The 18,160-nt window shown below is 35.9% G+C and overlaps 1 protein-coding gene across 1 annotated transcript; it reads right to left on the bottom strand.

Annotated features, from left to right (window-relative positions):
- Window positions 1–1,027: 1,027 nt before the first annotated feature.
- On the bottom strand, window positions 1,028–16,057 carry LOC149076572 (ras-related protein Rab-35-like). Its single transcript, XM_089244157.1, has 7 exons — window positions 15,707–16,057; window positions 12,934–12,984; window positions 8,150–8,273; window positions 7,553–7,677; window positions 7,105–7,229; window positions 5,643–5,801; window positions 1,028–4,387 (listed from the first exon to the last, which is right to left on the bottom strand). The coding sequence occupies exons 1-6, from the start codon at window positions 15,756–15,758 to the stop codon at window positions 5,670–5,672; spliced, it is 609 nt and encodes a 202-aa protein (XP_089100283.1). The 5' UTR covers window positions 15,759–16,057; the 3' UTR covers window positions 1,028–4,387; window positions 5,643–5,669.
- Window positions 16,058–18,160: the final 2,103 nt, after the last annotated feature.

Here is an 18,160-nt window from a genome sequence, read left to right as displayed (position 1 = left end):
GGTAAGAAGTCAGCAGAGGGGCCAGTTGCAAAGCAATGCAAAAACATTGTGCTTTGGAGCTTTCAGAGCTGTTTTTTTTTTAATTTCTTGAATTTGACTTCCAAAATGTATATAGTTGGACCTTGATATAATGAACTCTTGTTCAACGAATTCAATTTAATGCATTTTTTCTAAATTCTGACAAAAATGGTCAAACTTCTATAATTTAACAATTAAAAGACCCCGATATTTTTTCTCATTTCTTGTCACCCAAAACCACCATCTGAAGATTTGACTTCCCAGAATTTGTGTGAATTGAGTTTGTAGCTCTTTAGGCACACAAAAAAAGCAGTTTTTTTTAAATAGAGACAAAGCCATTTGAGGGTGTGTGGGGAGGTTTCAGTGGCCAATTGGTTTACTTCTATGAACCTTCCAATAACATCAATACCATGAAGCATTGTGCTGTCTGCATGTTTACATTTTTGTAAAGAAATAAAGTTACTTCAAGTTTGTGCTCATGACAAGCAAAGAATGACAAGTCAAAGAAAGCATTTTATCAGTGAAAAAAATAACCATTTTGACAGAATTTGATGAAAATGTTAAACTTACCAAACCTCTACAAGCAATTTTTTCATTATATATGTATTCTGATTTTATATATCAAGAGCACAAGTTGAAAAGTTCAAATTTACATCTTAAGTTTATGTATTTTTTTCAATCATCATCAGAACAGCAACCTTAAAATAAGCAGCTTTGAAAACGCACAGTTTCGAGCGTGGTTTTGTTTCTGATCCATATATGACCCTGCTTTATCAATTTCCTTGATTTAGCTAATAAAATTACCTGTTTCTCCAGATTCATTAAATCAGGTTAAACACCCCCATGGCTGTCATTTCAACTTTTTCCGGGGGGGGGGGGGGCGGCCCAAAGAACATGTACTCAATGTATGTGTGTGTATTTGTATATTTGACAAAAACTTTTACATAATGTACATTTTTCTATATATATATATCATTTTTAGAAAATATGGAAAAATCCAAATTCTGAATGAGAATTTTTTGATTGATTTTTATTAATAATATGTAAAACTATGCCAAAAGAAACAATTCTCAAATATACATAATTACAAAATCTGAAAAACGTCCTATAAAGTCATCACAAAAGAGAAAAAACTCCCAAGCACTCTTTTCAGATTTTTCTCACTTTCACCAGATATCGGTATAACTGTACATGTTGTACAAGCAAAAAAAAAAAAAATCATTTCCACCATTTAAAAAAATACTGTCTACAAAATCACCAGTTCATAAAAATTCAGTTGCATAAATCTTGGCTCTTTGGCTCAAATATAAAAGTTATTTAAAAAGAATGTTTTTCTACAAACACATGTACAGCAAGCCAAGTTTATGTAATTAAATTTAAAAAAATGGATACAAATTGTATATTTACATATGAAGTACAATTATATAGTATTGAATGAGGATTAAATTGTGAATTTGAATCAAAAATATGACTCACATATACATCAAAACTCATTTTGTACACAAGAAAAAATAAGCTTTAAAAGTGAGCCTATAGAAAATTTTATCATAGTAAATGAGGTTGCATAAACATTATTATATCAAAGGTATCTTGAAGGCATTATTTGAAAATAAAAGTGAATTCCTTTAGGAAAAATATTACTAAGGCACACTTGATGAGACGATTCTCTCTTGAGCGGAAAAAAACATTCATGTGGAGATCTAAAAAAAATTTCTGGACATATTTTTTGGACTTATCGCTGTCTATTGTGACTTCAAAAACAACTTTTATTTTTTACTGGAAGGGAAGAAAGCAACCGAAAATCTGAAAAATTAAGCCTTTTAGACAAAAAATTTCGCAATGATAACTGGCCATCAATGTGAAATTTAACTTTTGCCAAAATTTATACTAATTATTGGTAATTAACATAAATTACAGAGAAACAAAAAGTATTGGTTATAACTTGCAATATAACCCTATAAAAAAATTATCAAAATTTAAAATGTGGCACAGAACTTGTCATTTTTCATTCCATATGACAATCCAGCTAGAGAAATTTGTCTCTAATTAGATAAATTTCATAGTTATTCATCAGCACTATTAAATTTCACAATAGTGAATATACTGGATCCATGAAAATAGCTTTTACCATATATATAAAACTATTTTTTAAAAGGCAAATGTAAATAACCAATTAGAATAATGCTCTTAAAAAACCTACAAGACATAAAAATAATGCGTACTATATATATTATTATTACTGGCACTAATCATCAAAGGCTGTAAGGAAAATGATCCTGGATACCAAAATGTATCCTTGATCATTATTTCATCGATGACCATACAGGAAATACGTTAAAACTTAAAATCCTTAGAGAGAACTTTTGCCAAGATTGAAACGAGTTTTTTTAACATTACATTATACATTTGTTCTCGCATACCTAACTACTCTGACTTTCAAAAAAGCAAGCTCTTAACTGTTTGGGAAAAAAACTTCGTGCAAAAAACATATCTGTTATTAAAGTAATCTGAAATGCCACTAGTAGAAAGTTTAAGATACTTATAGCTTTTGCAGCATTGAAAAAAAAAATGGCAGTGAAATACAGCGTTATTTCTGTGCATGCTTTATAACCATTTAAAAAAAAAAATTAAGTATGCAGTAAAAACTGGGTTTAAAAGGAACTTTTGATATTAATTTCTTATGACCCAGGAGGAAGAAGACATGTATGCCATAAGAAAGTATAAGCCAGTTCTACCAGGTGTAAAATAAAAAATTTTCCATTTTAATGATTTGCTATTGCAAATACATATTAAAAAGCTGAATTTTTTTATAAGTTGTTTTAAAAAAACTCAACAGTTTTTTCCAGTTCTTTTAGAACTGGCTTGTGCTGTATTTTGAACTTCAGAAATGTATAAAATTTAATGTATAACCCTTGTCAAAGGAGTTCTAGGGATGCTTTCTTAATTTTTTGCCCCTGATATTCAACCATAAGAAATAGATGATATTTAGCCACCAGATATAAGTGTCAAATAAACATGGCATTGGAAGAGCTTCCATTTAAACTCACTAGGTAGCAGGTTATGCTTAGCAGCTAACTGTTTGGCTTGTTGGTGGATTTAGTTTGAAGCTACAACCAACTAATGATGAATTAAGGCTAGAATTCATACCACACATTTGTGTTACACATTTTCAAGGAAGATATTATTGGTGCTATACAAGTACAATCCTCAGAAAATGCACAAAATTGTAAGGTCATGGTTCACGAATCTCGAAAGTCGTGGAGGTTTGATGCACTATGTGAATATTTGTTTGAACAATCAACTATTTTAACAAGACCAAAGTTGATATATATAAATTGGATAAACTATTTTTTATGACAAAGGTTGTATTATATAAATTAGTGTGACTTAATGTCAAGGTAATATAATTTATATAATGAAAAGTTATTACACTTAAGATAATTTGTTTTGTACAACAATTTCACTTATGCAAAAAACTGAATGGGAAAATTTATATTTGAAAATGAAATTAATAAAACCACTTGTGGAAACAAAATCTATTGCACCAATATAATTTTACGCAACTTTTTACATTGCATATAAAAAACATTTAACAATTTAAAAAAAAATCTAGGATAAAACATTTTAAAATAGTCATAATACCTTTGCAATAGCTGTTTTTCTTTGAATCTAAATATGTATGTATTAATACATGACCAATATTTATTCTAATCATATACATTTAGGCTATGAGAAGAAAACTGATCATATAGTAAAATGATTTTTTTTTTTTTAAAGGACCCATTTTTTTTAAAATTGAATTCATAATACAAACTTGCAAATTATAAATTCATTATATTGAAAAAAAATGTAGACTTATGACAGATAATTTATATACAAGTAGAATTAAGGTTAACAAAATAATGGGAGGGGGGAGTGAAATCATTTTAACAAAGAAAAAAATTTGTTACAGAACAGGCTTTATAGCACCAGATGAACACAATTATTCACCAGTCATATCAATCCAATCACTAATCAGCTTGATTGCAATGCAATTCCTATTGGTAAAAATAACTACTAAATGCGTATACTTCATATTTAGAAAGAAAACTCAAATTCTATACTTTGAAAACTTCGTATTTTAAAAATTATTCAAAGGAGGTAAAAAAAATAATCAAACTATAATTTATACGGAACAAAAATATCTCTTTGTAGCATACATCATATGACTGAATTGCAGATAACACAGATGATATGCACAGACACAACACGTTATCTTGTACTCGTTGAACGGGGATATCACAAACACAATGAATATGGCGCTGCATTCCAGTAGCAATCACTTAGTAAAATTAAGGCTTTCACATTTCTACGGCAGCTCCACGAACACCTGCAAAACAATATGCTATAATTAGTAACTGTAATAATGATGACAGATACAAGTTTATTCATTTATTCAATTTCATTACATCACAAACTTGCATATGCTCTCACAAACGAACTAAATCAGACTAACCAACTACTCAAATAAATTCATGTTCCAGATGGAATTCAAGTCCAGAACTTTTAAACTAGAAGGTGACAAAATAACAATTCAGATGACGCTTTTTTAAATAGATGCTTAGTCAGGCGTCTTGACACAGTGCAGGCCACATTGAAAATTTAAATGAAGCCTGCAGACTATACTATACTAGATTTATGTTATTAAAAAGATCTGCAGTGATGTATGGGCCACGAATTGAAGACCCCATGCTATAAGAAAGTGAATCTAATTCATTCAGATGAACTTATTTCACATTTTTAATTATAAAAATTACCTTATTAACAATACGATGCATTAGAATGTTTGGTGGATATATTTCTCAAGATATGTTAAGATGTATTAACATGAGTGGAGCAATTATTTGCAAATAGTGTGCCACAAGATTACAGAGAAGTGCCACAAAATATTTGGAGAAATAAAATTATATTGAAAGCAATGATAGGGCTGTAATTCCCACCCATTGTATTATAGCATTTTCAGGGTAGTTTCAAGATCAAGCAAAGAATGCAGAAACACGTTCAAAGTTCTAATCTCATCCACAAGGATGCGGTAAAGGTGGAAAATTAGAAACTGGAGTAGAACATCGGTTTCCCCCCTCCCTGTCATTTTTAGGTAGGAAAAGAATGACTTTAGTAACTGCTTAAAATCTGACAATGATTTTATTTTTACAAGTACGTTTAAGGCTACTTGAAATACTTGCCCCTTGTGAAATCACCAATGTAAAAAAAACTATAACCTGTAGGCTTTAATATTACCTACATTTATATTAGTGGTCTTAATAAAAAGCAAACATTATCTCTTGATTTGCATTACAACAAGGGAATATTGCACTTCCAAATTTATTCCTTATCTAGAACACTTGTAAAAACATATGTAAAATTGCAAACATTTTGAGCACTGGAAGAGACCAAATGTGATATACGACTCCTTATAATTCATTTAAATATGCAATTTAAATACTTAAAATAACAGTAGATAAAAAAACTTTATCACTGTTTATCAACTAATTCCATCTTCTGCCTTCCAAAATTAACCAAATTTCCACATAAGTAGCTACATGTTATAAAAAAAACGTGGAAAATAATTTAGATTATAAATTTACCTTATAAATGAAAGCTTGCTAATATAATTAGCAGCACCGCCTCCTTATTTTGCCAGGAGATTTTCCTACTCTAATGGTTCGAGCTGCAGAAGAATTCTGGTGCTTTTCTTGATGCTCTTTTTTACCCTGAAGAACCATTTTTGTAATCTCATTGAACATCTGAAAAATAAGTAAAAATTTTGAAATTCAACAATTTGTGACTCAATGGTCATGCAATACAAACTTGGAGAAATTTAACAGTAACATAGAATTACACAGTAATATCCTGAAGTTATGAGATAGGTGTACCAATGACAACCGCAAAAGTCATTCACCTAAGTCAGGGTAGTTTTCCCAAATAAATTTCAGGTAACTGGGAACCAAATGTTTAAAAAAAACACACTTTTCTTTCTTTTTCTTTCTATGACTAATGCTATGGTACTCTTCTATAAGTTCAATCAAACCAATGGTTGAAGGCAAGAAAACTTTCAGAAATTACTTGAAAGTTACACACCAGGTGCATTGTCACCAAAGAGTATCATACTAAAGAAAATTTTTTTAAACTGGCATTGGACTTCAGGTATAAAATTGTAACCTTTACCTGTAAAAATGGCAGATACCAAACAAGTCTTGGGATTCTATTTCTATACCCCTGGCAAAAGTTTTCATCGTCATACACTGTAGCCTTTTAAAAATCAGTGTAGTTTCATCATATATCATGTTCTGATCGAATAAAACAGTTCTTTCCTTAATTATCACTCAATAATCTCTACTATTTCAGCAATAATCCCATGATTATGATTGAATTTCAGAAATGTGAATTTTTGGCAGAATAAATAAATCTGAGTTTTGCGTAACTTTGAAATCGCACAACTCTGGTTAGCGTCAATTGGGGGTATTACTGTACAAAGAACTAATAGGGAGCTAAAGGTTGCTTGTTTCAATGAAAGTACAGTAGTTAGCTATAAAATGTGTTCATTGTATATCAAATAAAAATAAATAAACCTTCACTATATGCTGAATTGAAAAAGATGTAAGGTATATATACAATGCATTAATCTCAATTATTCTGGCTGGTAATGGCATGAGTCATGCATCATGTTTATGCAAAACACAATGATAGATGTTTAATCACTTGCTTGGAAATGTAAAACTCCATCATATAACAATAAAACACTACTAACCCCCCAACCCATAGGATGCTTATGTTATACCCATAGCTTCTACCGTTCCCCCCTTAGGGGGTGATATTGCCCACTTTGGGAAACTTTGATCCAAAGAATATACACGAACATGGATTACTATGGATTTCAATATATGGATATAGCCTTTCATTACAGACTCTGCCAGAAAGCTAGGCTGGTAGAGATCTCGGCAATGGGATAAGTCCAGTGGCCGAGTTCTGGCAGTCATTCATTTATCCAGCCTTTCATTACAAAAAAAAAATTATTGATTCCTCTTTGAGGGAAATTGAACTAAATACCTCCTCAACATTGATGTTTTCTTTAGCACTTGTCTCGAACAGCTTGATATTCATCTGATCAGCAAATCGTTGCGCATCTTCAGTAAGCACGATCTTTCTCTCTGGATCATCATTTTTGTTTCCAACTTCAAAGACACAAAATGAGGTAATATTAACCAATGAATAAATAACAAAAGATGACTAATACAATGATGATATTATTCATAAATTAAAATTGCGATATAACTGCAAGTCAAAATATTTCACATGTTAAGCCATTTTTTAATATTTTATCACAATACTGTAATAATTTCACTAATTTAAAGGGGAAAAACTTTTAAAAGTAATTTCCCATTAAAACAAAATTAGCCAAATATAATTTCAGCAGCCCGATTCAATTTTATAGGTATCAAACTTTATTTTAAAAAATTAACACGAGTTCCAACCACTGACAAAATAAGAGATTTACCCAAAATCCTTTTAACAGATTCACAATTCTGGTCTATTTCATGGAGCCAGCGTTTAACATTTGCAAATGATTCGCCATTAGACACATCGTATACTACCACAACTCCATGAGTGCCCCTGTAGTACCTGAGAGATGAATAAGAGAAAAACAAATAATTAAATAAGAAAAAAATTATCAAACCTGCTACACAATGGTTTTGTACTGAACAATGAGAAATAAAATTCAATCAATACCATAAACTGGGGTAACTTTGGGACAGCAGATTTTTGGCTTTTGAATATCGTCAATGCCATGCATTTTATTGGTAGTGGAGAACCAATAGAACACATGCATTGACTGGAATTTCAAAAGCCGAAAATTCTCTGCTGTCTCAAAGCCACCCCAGTTTAAAATATTTTACTTGATTCAATGAAACAAAATCAAGATTTCAAGACGTGTTTTTCAACACAAGGTGTTTGAAAGAAGGAAAAAAAAACTAATCTTATACAATTGGAAAAAAAAAATTGATTTTTTGAAATACCCTTGTGGTTTCAATGGATATTCTTTTCCCAAAAATATATATAACTATAAGACAAAATAAGACTAATAATAACTTACGTGGAAGTTATTGTACGAAACCTTTCTTGACCAGCAGTATCCCATATTTGAAGCTTTACCTTTTCACCATCAATCTCAAGCGTCCTAATTTTGAAGTCTACTCCTATGGTTGTGATGTAGTTGCCTAATTTGAAAAAAACATTCATCACTTTTAATTATACATGTAATGATACAGAGTTGTGTACTGATTTTAATAAGAAAGGTTTAAAACATGAGGAAAAACATTTTTTCCCAACCAGCAAAGATGGTGGCTCATTGGTGATTGGCTGAAGTTGGTTTTCAATCTTTGAAATGTGAATGCGAGCTAGTCTCCCATTTTAAAAAGTCTCTTCACAGAGAGCAGGCAAACCTTTAATACCATATCTACTTAACATAAAAATTCACTCATTTATCATCTTCCCTTCAAAATATGAAAGAAGGATGGCAGCACAGGCAGAGCACTAAACAAGAACTCCAATAACATAAATGCAGAGGGTCATCCACACATACAGAACATACATTCCAACATGTACGGATTCTTTAAGAATTCTACAGAAGAATGTTTATGAGGTTCATGTTCAGTTAAAGTAAAAGCAGCAAATAAAAGGTTATAATGATATTGTGTAATTCTGCGATAAGGATGTCAGCACAAAAACTTATTATTAATCTGCTATGAATTCTTTACATGGATTTCACACTCTTGAACCAGTGACAAGCACCAGGTTGCCTAAAATTTTAGGTGTATGATTACACAATATGCAGACCTCGCAGCACTCTTATTTTTCCTACTTTTCCTATTTTTTAGAAATGTCCTCCTATTTTCCTACTTTCACCGCAATCGTCCTTTTTTACCCCAATTCTCTCCTACTATTCTTATTTTATCCCTCCCTTCTTTTGTTTACAGCCAATATCTCACTACGAAAATTCCGAGAAACCTCAAAATGTCACTGCTTTCCCTCCCTTTTTGATGTGTTTTATTCACATCACTCGCGCTACTAAAAAAGAAGAGAAAAAAGAATTTTTTTTAGTTCCACTGAAGTAGGGGGATTTTTTTCACCCCTGTGCCTTAGTCAAAGTGCTAAAATGTGAAGTCCAGTGGGGACAGTGAATCCTTTTCGGAGATTGGTTGCCGTAAATAAGAAAGCAAATAAAGCGGGGGGGGGGGGAACAGGCTCTGTCCACACGCAAGAGATACTCCATGAGAGAGAGAGAAAAGGTTTAAGTATAGGTTTCTCTCCCGGGATCCCGTAACAAGCGTTCATCCCAAAAGCCGGGTTTTCCTAGGAGTAGGCTTTTTGCGCCGCGTGAACCGGACTGGATCATTTCGCTTCGGCAGAAATGGGTTGCATAATCACGCTACGCATTTGTGTTTTGCAAGCATGGCGCATCAGCTCAGGACGGCTATATAGTATATGACTCTGACGTCAGCTACTCTATCAGCTGCATGCTTCGGTTTGAAAGGAAAGGAAAGGGAACACATAAAAATGAAGAGAAGATGGGTGAAACGCGCGGCACACGACGCATTTGACTCCTCCAGAAGCAGTCCGCCAATCACGCCCGACGTAAAGCGCTGTTGTGAACCATATTGCGCTCTGTAGGAAAACAGTTGTACCGATTTTCTTATTGGTGAGTGGACGGCGTGTCGCGCTGGGTGATTCACGTTGCACGCGGCACAGAAAACTTGCTCCTAGGAAAACCTGGCTTAATGGGATAGAACTCCTCTGGTTTTACAGGAGGGGGTGGGGAGAGACGAGCCAATTAGCCTCTAGCTGAACCCAGTTTTTTTTAACTTTCAGAAAATAATTTTCGGGTGTCTTTATGTTCGGGGTCATTCAAGTATTACGTCAGCATCGGTGGGAGTTCCGATTTGCTGACTTTTGATGGGGGGAGGGGGATGGATACGCTTACGTCATCAACCACCCTTTAGAAAAATATGAAATATTCTTAATGGCATCTTACTCGGTGCGCCAAAAACGAATAAAACGTTTCACTAGTTTGTGGGCACCTGAACTAGCATTCTCCCTGTTGAGTCTCCTACAGAGCCACTTTAGTGATTTCTAAATACTTAGTGGATCTAAGTGATCTGAAAATGTGTTGCGAGCCGCTTAAGTGTTCTGGACATGTGCCGCGCGTCATACAAGTGATCCGTGATTATGCCGCGGATCACTCAAGTAATCTGGGAATGTGCCACGGATAACTTGAGTGATGTAGAACCGCACTGGTGACCGCACCAATGCTCTAAAACTGTGCCACATGTTACTCAAGGGATCTCTAAATGTGCCACGGATCGCTTAAATGGTCTGGAATTGTGCCACAGGTCACTTAAGCGATCTATGAATGTGCCGCTTGGTTCATTTTTATAAAATTAGGTTTGAGAGGGACAGGCCACAACAGAACCAGGGCCACATTTGGTCCACACAGGCCAAGTGTTTACCGCGGGTCAAGGGTTACCTATGTGGCTTACAGGTATCACTGAAGTGGCTCGCAGCACATTTACAGATCACACTTATAACCTGCGGTGCTGTTCTAGATCACTTAATTAAGTGGCCTGCGACATGTTTTCAAATCAATGAAGTAGCCCCGCACTCTTCAAAAGGTTGAGTTAATTTGAAATGTACCGCGAGTCATTCAGGTGGTCTGGAAGCGTGCCACGAGCCATTTGAGTCATCTGGAAATATGCCGCAAGTCACTTAGATGATCTGAAAGTGTGCAGCGGGCAGCTTGAGTGGCCTGGAAAAGTGTCAAGAGCGTTACTAAAATAATCTGTAAAAAATGCATTGAGCACTTAAAGTGTTAATATATCACAGACCATTAGGTGATCTGTGTGCTGCAAGCCACTCAAGTGATCTCGAAGCGTGCCACGTGCCACTCAAATGATTTGTAAATATGCCTCCAGTCACTTACAGTAATCTGTAACTGAACTACATGCCACTTAAGTGAACTGGGGATTTGCTGCAGGCGCAATTATTTATTAACTTAAATTATTTGATCGTTCGTGGGCCACTTGTGTGGTTTTGTTATTCGTCCTGGGCCACGTGAGATGACTCTGAGGGTCATGGATTAGCAGGTTTGTTGTAAGGTATACTAGGTTCGTGCGTATGCTATTGACGACCTGGATGTCTATTTTGTTTTTGTCTAAAAAAAAAATATATTCATAAACATATGCTGGCCATTCTAATCATTGTATCCTTCGGATATAATGTAACTCCAGGTGTTGTTACATCAAGGGTGTTCAACATTCAGTAGAGTGTGGACCATTTCATTGATTTTGAAATGTGTCGCGGGTCACTTAAGCTGACCTGGGTCAATTGAGTATTCTGGAACTGTGCCGCGTTGATCAGTAAATTTTCCGCGGGTGACCTAAATGATCTGGGAATGTGCAGCAGCACACTGAAAGAATGTGGAACTGTGACGCAGGTTATTGAGTGACCTTTAAAAGTTTAATGGGTCAATTGAGTGCTCTGGAACTGTGCCACGGTGATCTCTGAATATGCTGCAAAATATTTAATGATCAGGGAATGTGCCGCAGGTCACTTGAATGATGTGTAAATGTGCCGTGGGTCACTTGAATGACATGTAAATGTACCTCAGGTCACTTCAGTGGTCTGGAACTCTGCCGTGAGTCACTTAAGTGTTGCCGAACAGTGTCGCAGGTCACTCTAGTGATCTAGGAATGTGCCACAGCTCACTTAAGTGAAGTAGAACAGCAGCTCGGGTAACTTGAGTAATCTGGAACTGTACCATGGTGATTTGCAAATGTGATGTGAGCCACTTAAATGACCTGAAACTGCTGCAGGGTCTCTTGAATGATCTGGAAGTGTATCGCTTAGTTCATTTTTACAAAATTAGATTCGAAAATGTGGGCCACAACAGATTACTCTGGGGCCACATGCAGCCGATGGGCAATGAGTTAAGCATGCATGTGGTACATTTCTATGGCACCTAAACAGTTTTTTTTCCTTTCTTCGAAAAGTAGGGAGGGGAATGGATAAAGATCATTAAGTGGACTTTTCAAGTAACAGTAGAAATTTGTAATTTCTTTTTAGTTTTGCCATTTGCATTGTTTTTGATTACACATTCTGTGAAAATGAAAGATTTTTTAAATTTGTTAGAGAGAGAACTTCTCTTGAAATATCAGAAACAGAGAGTTTCTTGAAATATCAATAGATAATACTATAATTGAAATATATAAGGTGTGAATCTCAAAGACAACATTTTTAAATGCCACGATAATTTGGGAATTACATTTTTTCCTTCCTATTTTTTTCCTATTTTTTGTCGGTGGTGTTCCTATTTTTCCTACTTTTTTTTCCAAATTGTCACTTCTAGGCCTGAATATGAGGCTGAGGAAAACACAATTTTTGGGAATTATGTTGACCAACACGGAAAGGGGTCACTAGACCAAAAAAAAGTAAAGGAAATAGTTTTTCACCAAAAAATAATAATTCTCTAAAGACATTTGGCGATATTTTAGATAAATTTTATTCAGCTGGCAACCCCTGACCTAAACACATAATGGCCAACATGATAAATCTATACGAAAACTTCCTACAGGCAACAGTTAGCTCAACAAATTGAAAACATGTTTTTTAAATTGCAAACAAATGTTGCTAGTAAACTTATAATAAATGAAACCATACCTAAAATACCATTACCAAAAAAATTAAGTAATTTGTGGTAAATTTGCATACGCTCATTTTTTTCATACTTTTTCTTCTTACTTGGTAGTAATGCACTGTTGAGCAATCCTGCAACATGGAATTCATATTACACAAAACAACAAACTGATAGAAACGAATTCTTACCAGAGAAAGTGTTGTCTGAGAATCTCAGTAATAAACTGCTTTTTCCAACGCCTTAAAAAGCAAGATATAAGTAAAAAGATTAAAAACAAATGTATTTTCAAATCCCTCAGAAATAAACGACATAAAATTATGAAACAATCTGCAACACAACGTTTCTTATTTTCATCTTTAACAACAGATCGAATATTGTGTACGATTGTTAAATTTCAATATATAAATATGGACAAGTGAAATTACTTTTCATTTACCACATTTTAATATGTATAAGGAACCCTTTTTTGCCAAAAATTGAGTCCCAAAAATAAGAGGGGTTTCTTATTACATGGATCTTAGAGTCGAATCCCATTATGACTAACTCCAAGAGACCGGAGAAACCACTTTGTTGCAACTAAATTTTGTTATAAAGGAATTCCAGGTTTTTGCATTGTTCCTGTGTAAACTTATCTGGGAAATTAGAAAAGTATTCATTAAAACAAGATTTTCACTATAACGGTATTCGTTAAAACAGAATTCGACTACATTATAGACATATTTTTAACTGTTTTCCATATTTTAAGTTCAAAAAATCATAGGGTTTCTTATGAGACCATTATATTAGCAGCTTTTTGGGAAAATCACAATGATCCAGTGATACACAACAACAGCCTTTAAAAAATTTAAAGATCTGATGTACATGAAGATGAGATATTGAAGATTTTTTTTACACTATGTACACAGCCAACACCAGTTTCAGTAGTCTAAAGCTAGTTGTTGATACAATCCAGTGCAGCTCGTAGGTGCCCCCATGCATTTGATTTGGTCAATTCCTTTCTGTGTCTGATACATGCAGATGAAAAAGGTTAACTCTTAGAATGTTGAGACTGTTCAGTTTGATGCTAGGTCTTTCTCACAAGGGATAAGTGCATCTATATCAACAAAAATGTTTGTTAGCTGAAATTGTATTCATTAGTGAAGGCAGAAAAATCACGAAAAAGCTTTGTTAACTGAAAAATTTGTGACCCGAGGCATTCGTTAGCCATGGTATCACAGTATTCACTCTTCAGGGTCATGATTGGAGATCTAGACTTCATAAGGCTGATTGCCGAAGAAATCCTCACTTCACCACACACCAACTGCTCCAGCATTGCAGCACTGAAATTAACTGCAGTTGAGTTGGAAATGAAGGTGCCCCTCTTCAGAACAAGGTTGCAGAAATGAAGTTGCAAGGCCAAGTCTACACCTCAAGTTCGTTAGGTAAAATATCTTGTAAAAAATATTCTTCCCTGGAACCTGACAGCAAGGCCCTCTTAAAAGCATCATGGGACCTCGGGTCAAGTGATTTTTCTAAGGCCCTAACTGACGAATTATCAAAAACTTGAACCGGTTCTCATTTTTGTGAGGCCACTCTTTTCTTGAGGTGAACGGGTGGGCCCATGTGTTCAGACTGCACTGCCTGGCAGCAACCTTCACGGTAGTAGACGAGCATTTAATGACTACACCACTCGGGCGGTAACAGGGAGAAGAAACCCTGGGCCTTCATAGGAAGTAAGCCCCTCTACATGAAAGCAGGGATTACGACAGGTCTCCCTCAATCCCGAAAGGTCACAAGTAGCCTGCCCCAAGATCAGTGCCATAACCATTTGCATTCCCCATGATCCAGGTAACTCAACATCTCAGCAGGAGCCTTACTCTCATTGAAAACGGAAATTTACTAACACATACTATATATAACACACATTATACATAAATAAATACACAAAGTAATTAACACATGACACATATACAAGTACAAACATACAACACATATCGCCCACTTCTGTTGTGCTTAAGGGGATCAGAATCCCTTAGGCAAAACAACTTTTTTTGCTGTTGGATGTTACAGTATGTGTAAGGAATGTGAGCCAGCTATTGTAGATTGACCATGGGAAAGACTGCGATCAATCCAGGAGGTAGTCCTCCCTTAACTTGCTGGAGAAATACCAAAACTGGTCTTGGTGAGAGCAACAGAGCAATTCTGTAACTTTGTCTTAGAAGATCCAAGTGTTGAGACTGGCAGATCTATGCAACCTTATCTACGAGGTGATTCAGTCTGGCTCCATGTCGTGGCTTTAGGACAAAGGCAATCAGCAGGGCTGTCTTAAAAGCATCATGGGCCTCTGGCCAAGTGATTTTTCTGAGGCCCTATCAGGCGAATTCTTGAAAACTTTAAACATCTCATTTTGGTGAGGCCCGCTTCTCCTGAGGCGCACGGGTGGGCCCATGCCTTAAGACGGCACTGCCAATCAGACATTTGAGGGACTGATACTGGTTCCCAGTAACCACAATTACCTTTCCCAACCTAGTCAGTTATGAGAAACTAGGGCCGCCGGAGGTAGCCTATAGTCAACCTGAAGGCAGTCGCTGACAGAGGTAGCCTTGTGGAGCTACCCTCTGCCACTTAGGGGAAAAAAGACAGCCTTGGACAAATTGATCATTTGCCCAAGCAGAAATCAAGCAAATAAATGTCAATACATACATACTTTATAAATGAATTTTCGTTAAAAAAATGAATTAAGCTTATATTTACTCCATAACATTACAAATGAAAACACACCGCAACAAGTTAAGCATGTCCGTATGTACAAAAAAAAACAGCTCTTGTTGTTCATAAAGAAGTCTACTAATTTAAAGATTCGAGAAAAATTGCACAACATATGTAATAATGATGGAAAGTACACTTTATAATGAGAAAGAAAGAGCACTCAATCCAAGAGTGTTGGAGAAGTCACAACGATGATGATAAAAACTCACTCACCGCTGTCTCCAATTATAAGCAATTTGAATAGATGATCGTATTCTCTCGCCATCTCTTCTACAAATTCGGTTATTGAGTTAAATAAAACTAAAAAAAATGTTAATGGACCATTTAGTGCTTGAGGGGCGTATTACAACAACCCGTAGTGGAGATAGCGAAGTGAAAGGAAAAAAAATCCTTGTTGCATTTTTGTAGGTAAATAAAATTTCCCTCTCGATATTACTCTCGAAAAACCGACTTTATCGTATCACGCGACGTAAATTCACGATGAAAATCATATGTTTGAGATTAATGATCATAGAACTTACGACTGTTCCCTACCTACAAAAAATTATTCCCTATTTTCGGAGTCACGAAAAAAAAATCGCTAATTTTTCCTCGATGGAGATGAGTCATGGAATTTTTTTTTTGTGTCCGAAATTTTTTTCCCTCCTTTTTTCTTCTTTTCTTTTATTCTCCCCCCTTTGGCCTTTATGGCTCACTCATCAGAGATGACTAACAAATCTTTAGCATGAATGGCCAGTGTAATAAAATATGGTGTATTTAATAAACATCAATTCTTATTCATTTGTTATGTTAATTTGTTCTTTTTCTTGTTTTCCAAGCGCTGTATTTGATTTTGCTCTACCTTCTTCCTCGTCGTCACATGCATCATTACTTTTTCTTTTCATGGTGGGTCGCTCTTCCGAAACAAGAATTAAAATTCTGCCCCAATGAGCAATGAGTTCATGAGTTTGTTTTTCAGTTGGAAACTTTTACTTGGAAGAAAAAACAAAACTGTTTTCCTCTTACAACGAGTAAGTAAAGCATACATGCTCAATCGTTTCGAGGGTTACGGCTCAGCCCATCGCCCTCGGAGTCAGGCAAAGCTGCATTAAGCGGCACCTTTCAAGCGGCTTTGGAGTCAGGGCCGCAACTATAGGGGGAAGCAGGCGGGCCTGGTGTGTCCCGGCTGGTCATCAAGCATCTAGCTGCGGCCCGGCTCGAAGTTATCTGATGTGGCGCCACATTTTTGTTGCGGGTGCCCGCAACAAAAATTACAAAACCAATCCAAAGTAGCTCGTGCCACATTTCCTGATCATTTAAGCTGCCGACGTCACATATCCATGTCACTTAAGCGACCCAAGCACATATTTGAATCATTTGAGCGACACTGGTGTGCCGCGTACCATTTGAGTGTACTGGATACAGTTCACTGAAGTGGCATGCAGCACATTTCCAGACAACTCTAGTGACCCGCGGCACGCTCCCAGATCACTAGCGAGACTTGCAGCACATACACTGACTGGTCACTAAGAGAGCCCGCAGCATTTTTATAAATCAATTTAGTGGCTCTATTCCCATTTTTAGATCATTTACGTGGCTCTGACATAGGCGGAGATAGACTTGGAAGTCTGGGGAGTGGCATGATGATGATGCCAAATAATATATACGCAAATACATTATATCAGTTGGCTTTACCTTCAACGCTGGGGGGGGGGATGACCCCCGTATCTCTGCCCATGAACTCTGAGCTTATTTCTGGATCATTTAGGTGACTCGAAGCGCATTTTCAGATAACTTGAATTGTGCGCGTCACATTTCCAGATCTCTCAAGAGGCCCGGCACACTTTCAGATCATCCGAGTGACTCGCAACACATTTCCAGCTAACTCAACTGGCCAGTGGCACGTCTTTAAGCCAATTAAGTGACCGCTCTTTTAAAGGTTGAGCACCCTTAGAAGATAGAAGCATTCTGAATTTCGTAACTGACTTTCTCAACCCCAATAAACCACTCAAAGAAAAAAAAATTGAAATACTGGGTTCATGGGCGGAGATACGGGGCACGCCCCCCCCCCCCGACTTCCAAGTCTATCTCCGCCTATGACTGGGTTAGACACAAACTTGCACGCATGAGATAGTTTTAGGGGAGGAAAAGGACTTTTTATTTCTCCTCTGAGGTTGCGATTAGCAGGGTCCCAACTGGTGGAGGGAGGGAGGAGCAGGCTGTAATTGACGCCCCAGTCACTGTATTGGAGGGGGCACCAAATTCATTCCCCAACAGCTCCTTCAACATCACATAGGGCACCAAAATGCATGCTTGTCCTGGCAGATAAAAAGCTAGTTGTGGCCATGGTGATAAGTTTCCCGAACTGAAAAAATCAAAACATGGGGCACATATTTCTCTGAAAGCTGCTAATTTAAAATATTAGATGGCAGTACCAATTCAAATGCACATAATTGTATGAATAAAGAAAAATTTTCAAAATTTGTTTGCTACTAGTTGTCTTCGACTCACAAAAATGAATGAAACCGGGCTACAGGCTTAAAAAGGTTGAGAAACACTGATCTAGGAGGTTGTGATAGCAGAAAGAGGGAGGGTATAGTGAATATCTTCGAGAGAAATTCTAAATCGCAATTCCCTTAAAAAAAGTAGCATTTAAATGAAAGGAATTGATTGATTGAAACAGCATAT

Source organism: Pholcus phalangioides, unplaced genomic scaffold (assembly GCF_987345545.1).
Source record: "Pholcus phalangioides strain wild (caught in Gottingen) unplaced genomic scaffold, Ppha-v1.0 ptg000015l_1, whole genome shotgun sequence".
NCBI lineage: Eukaryota > Metazoa > Arthropoda > Arachnida > Araneae > Pholcidae > Pholcus > Pholcus phalangioides.
The sequence above is the reverse complement of the archived record's forward strand: the minus strand, read 5'-3'. Positions and strand labels throughout refer to the sequence as shown.

Excerpts from the sequence above, each read along its gene's own strand:
- LOC149076572 (XM_089244157.1), bottom strand. The coding sequence starts at position 15,758 with ATGGCGAGAGAATACGATCATCTATTCAAATTGCTTATAATTGGAGAC. Across the intron at positions 8,274-12,933 it reads CTCAGACAACACTTTCTCTG|GCAACTACATCACAACCATA; the intron begins GTAAGAATTCGT and ends TTTTCAAATTAG. Across the intron at positions 7,678-8,149 it reads TTTCGTACAATAACTTCCAC|GTACTACAGGGGCACTCATG; the intron begins GTAAGTTATTAT and ends TTCATCTCTCAG.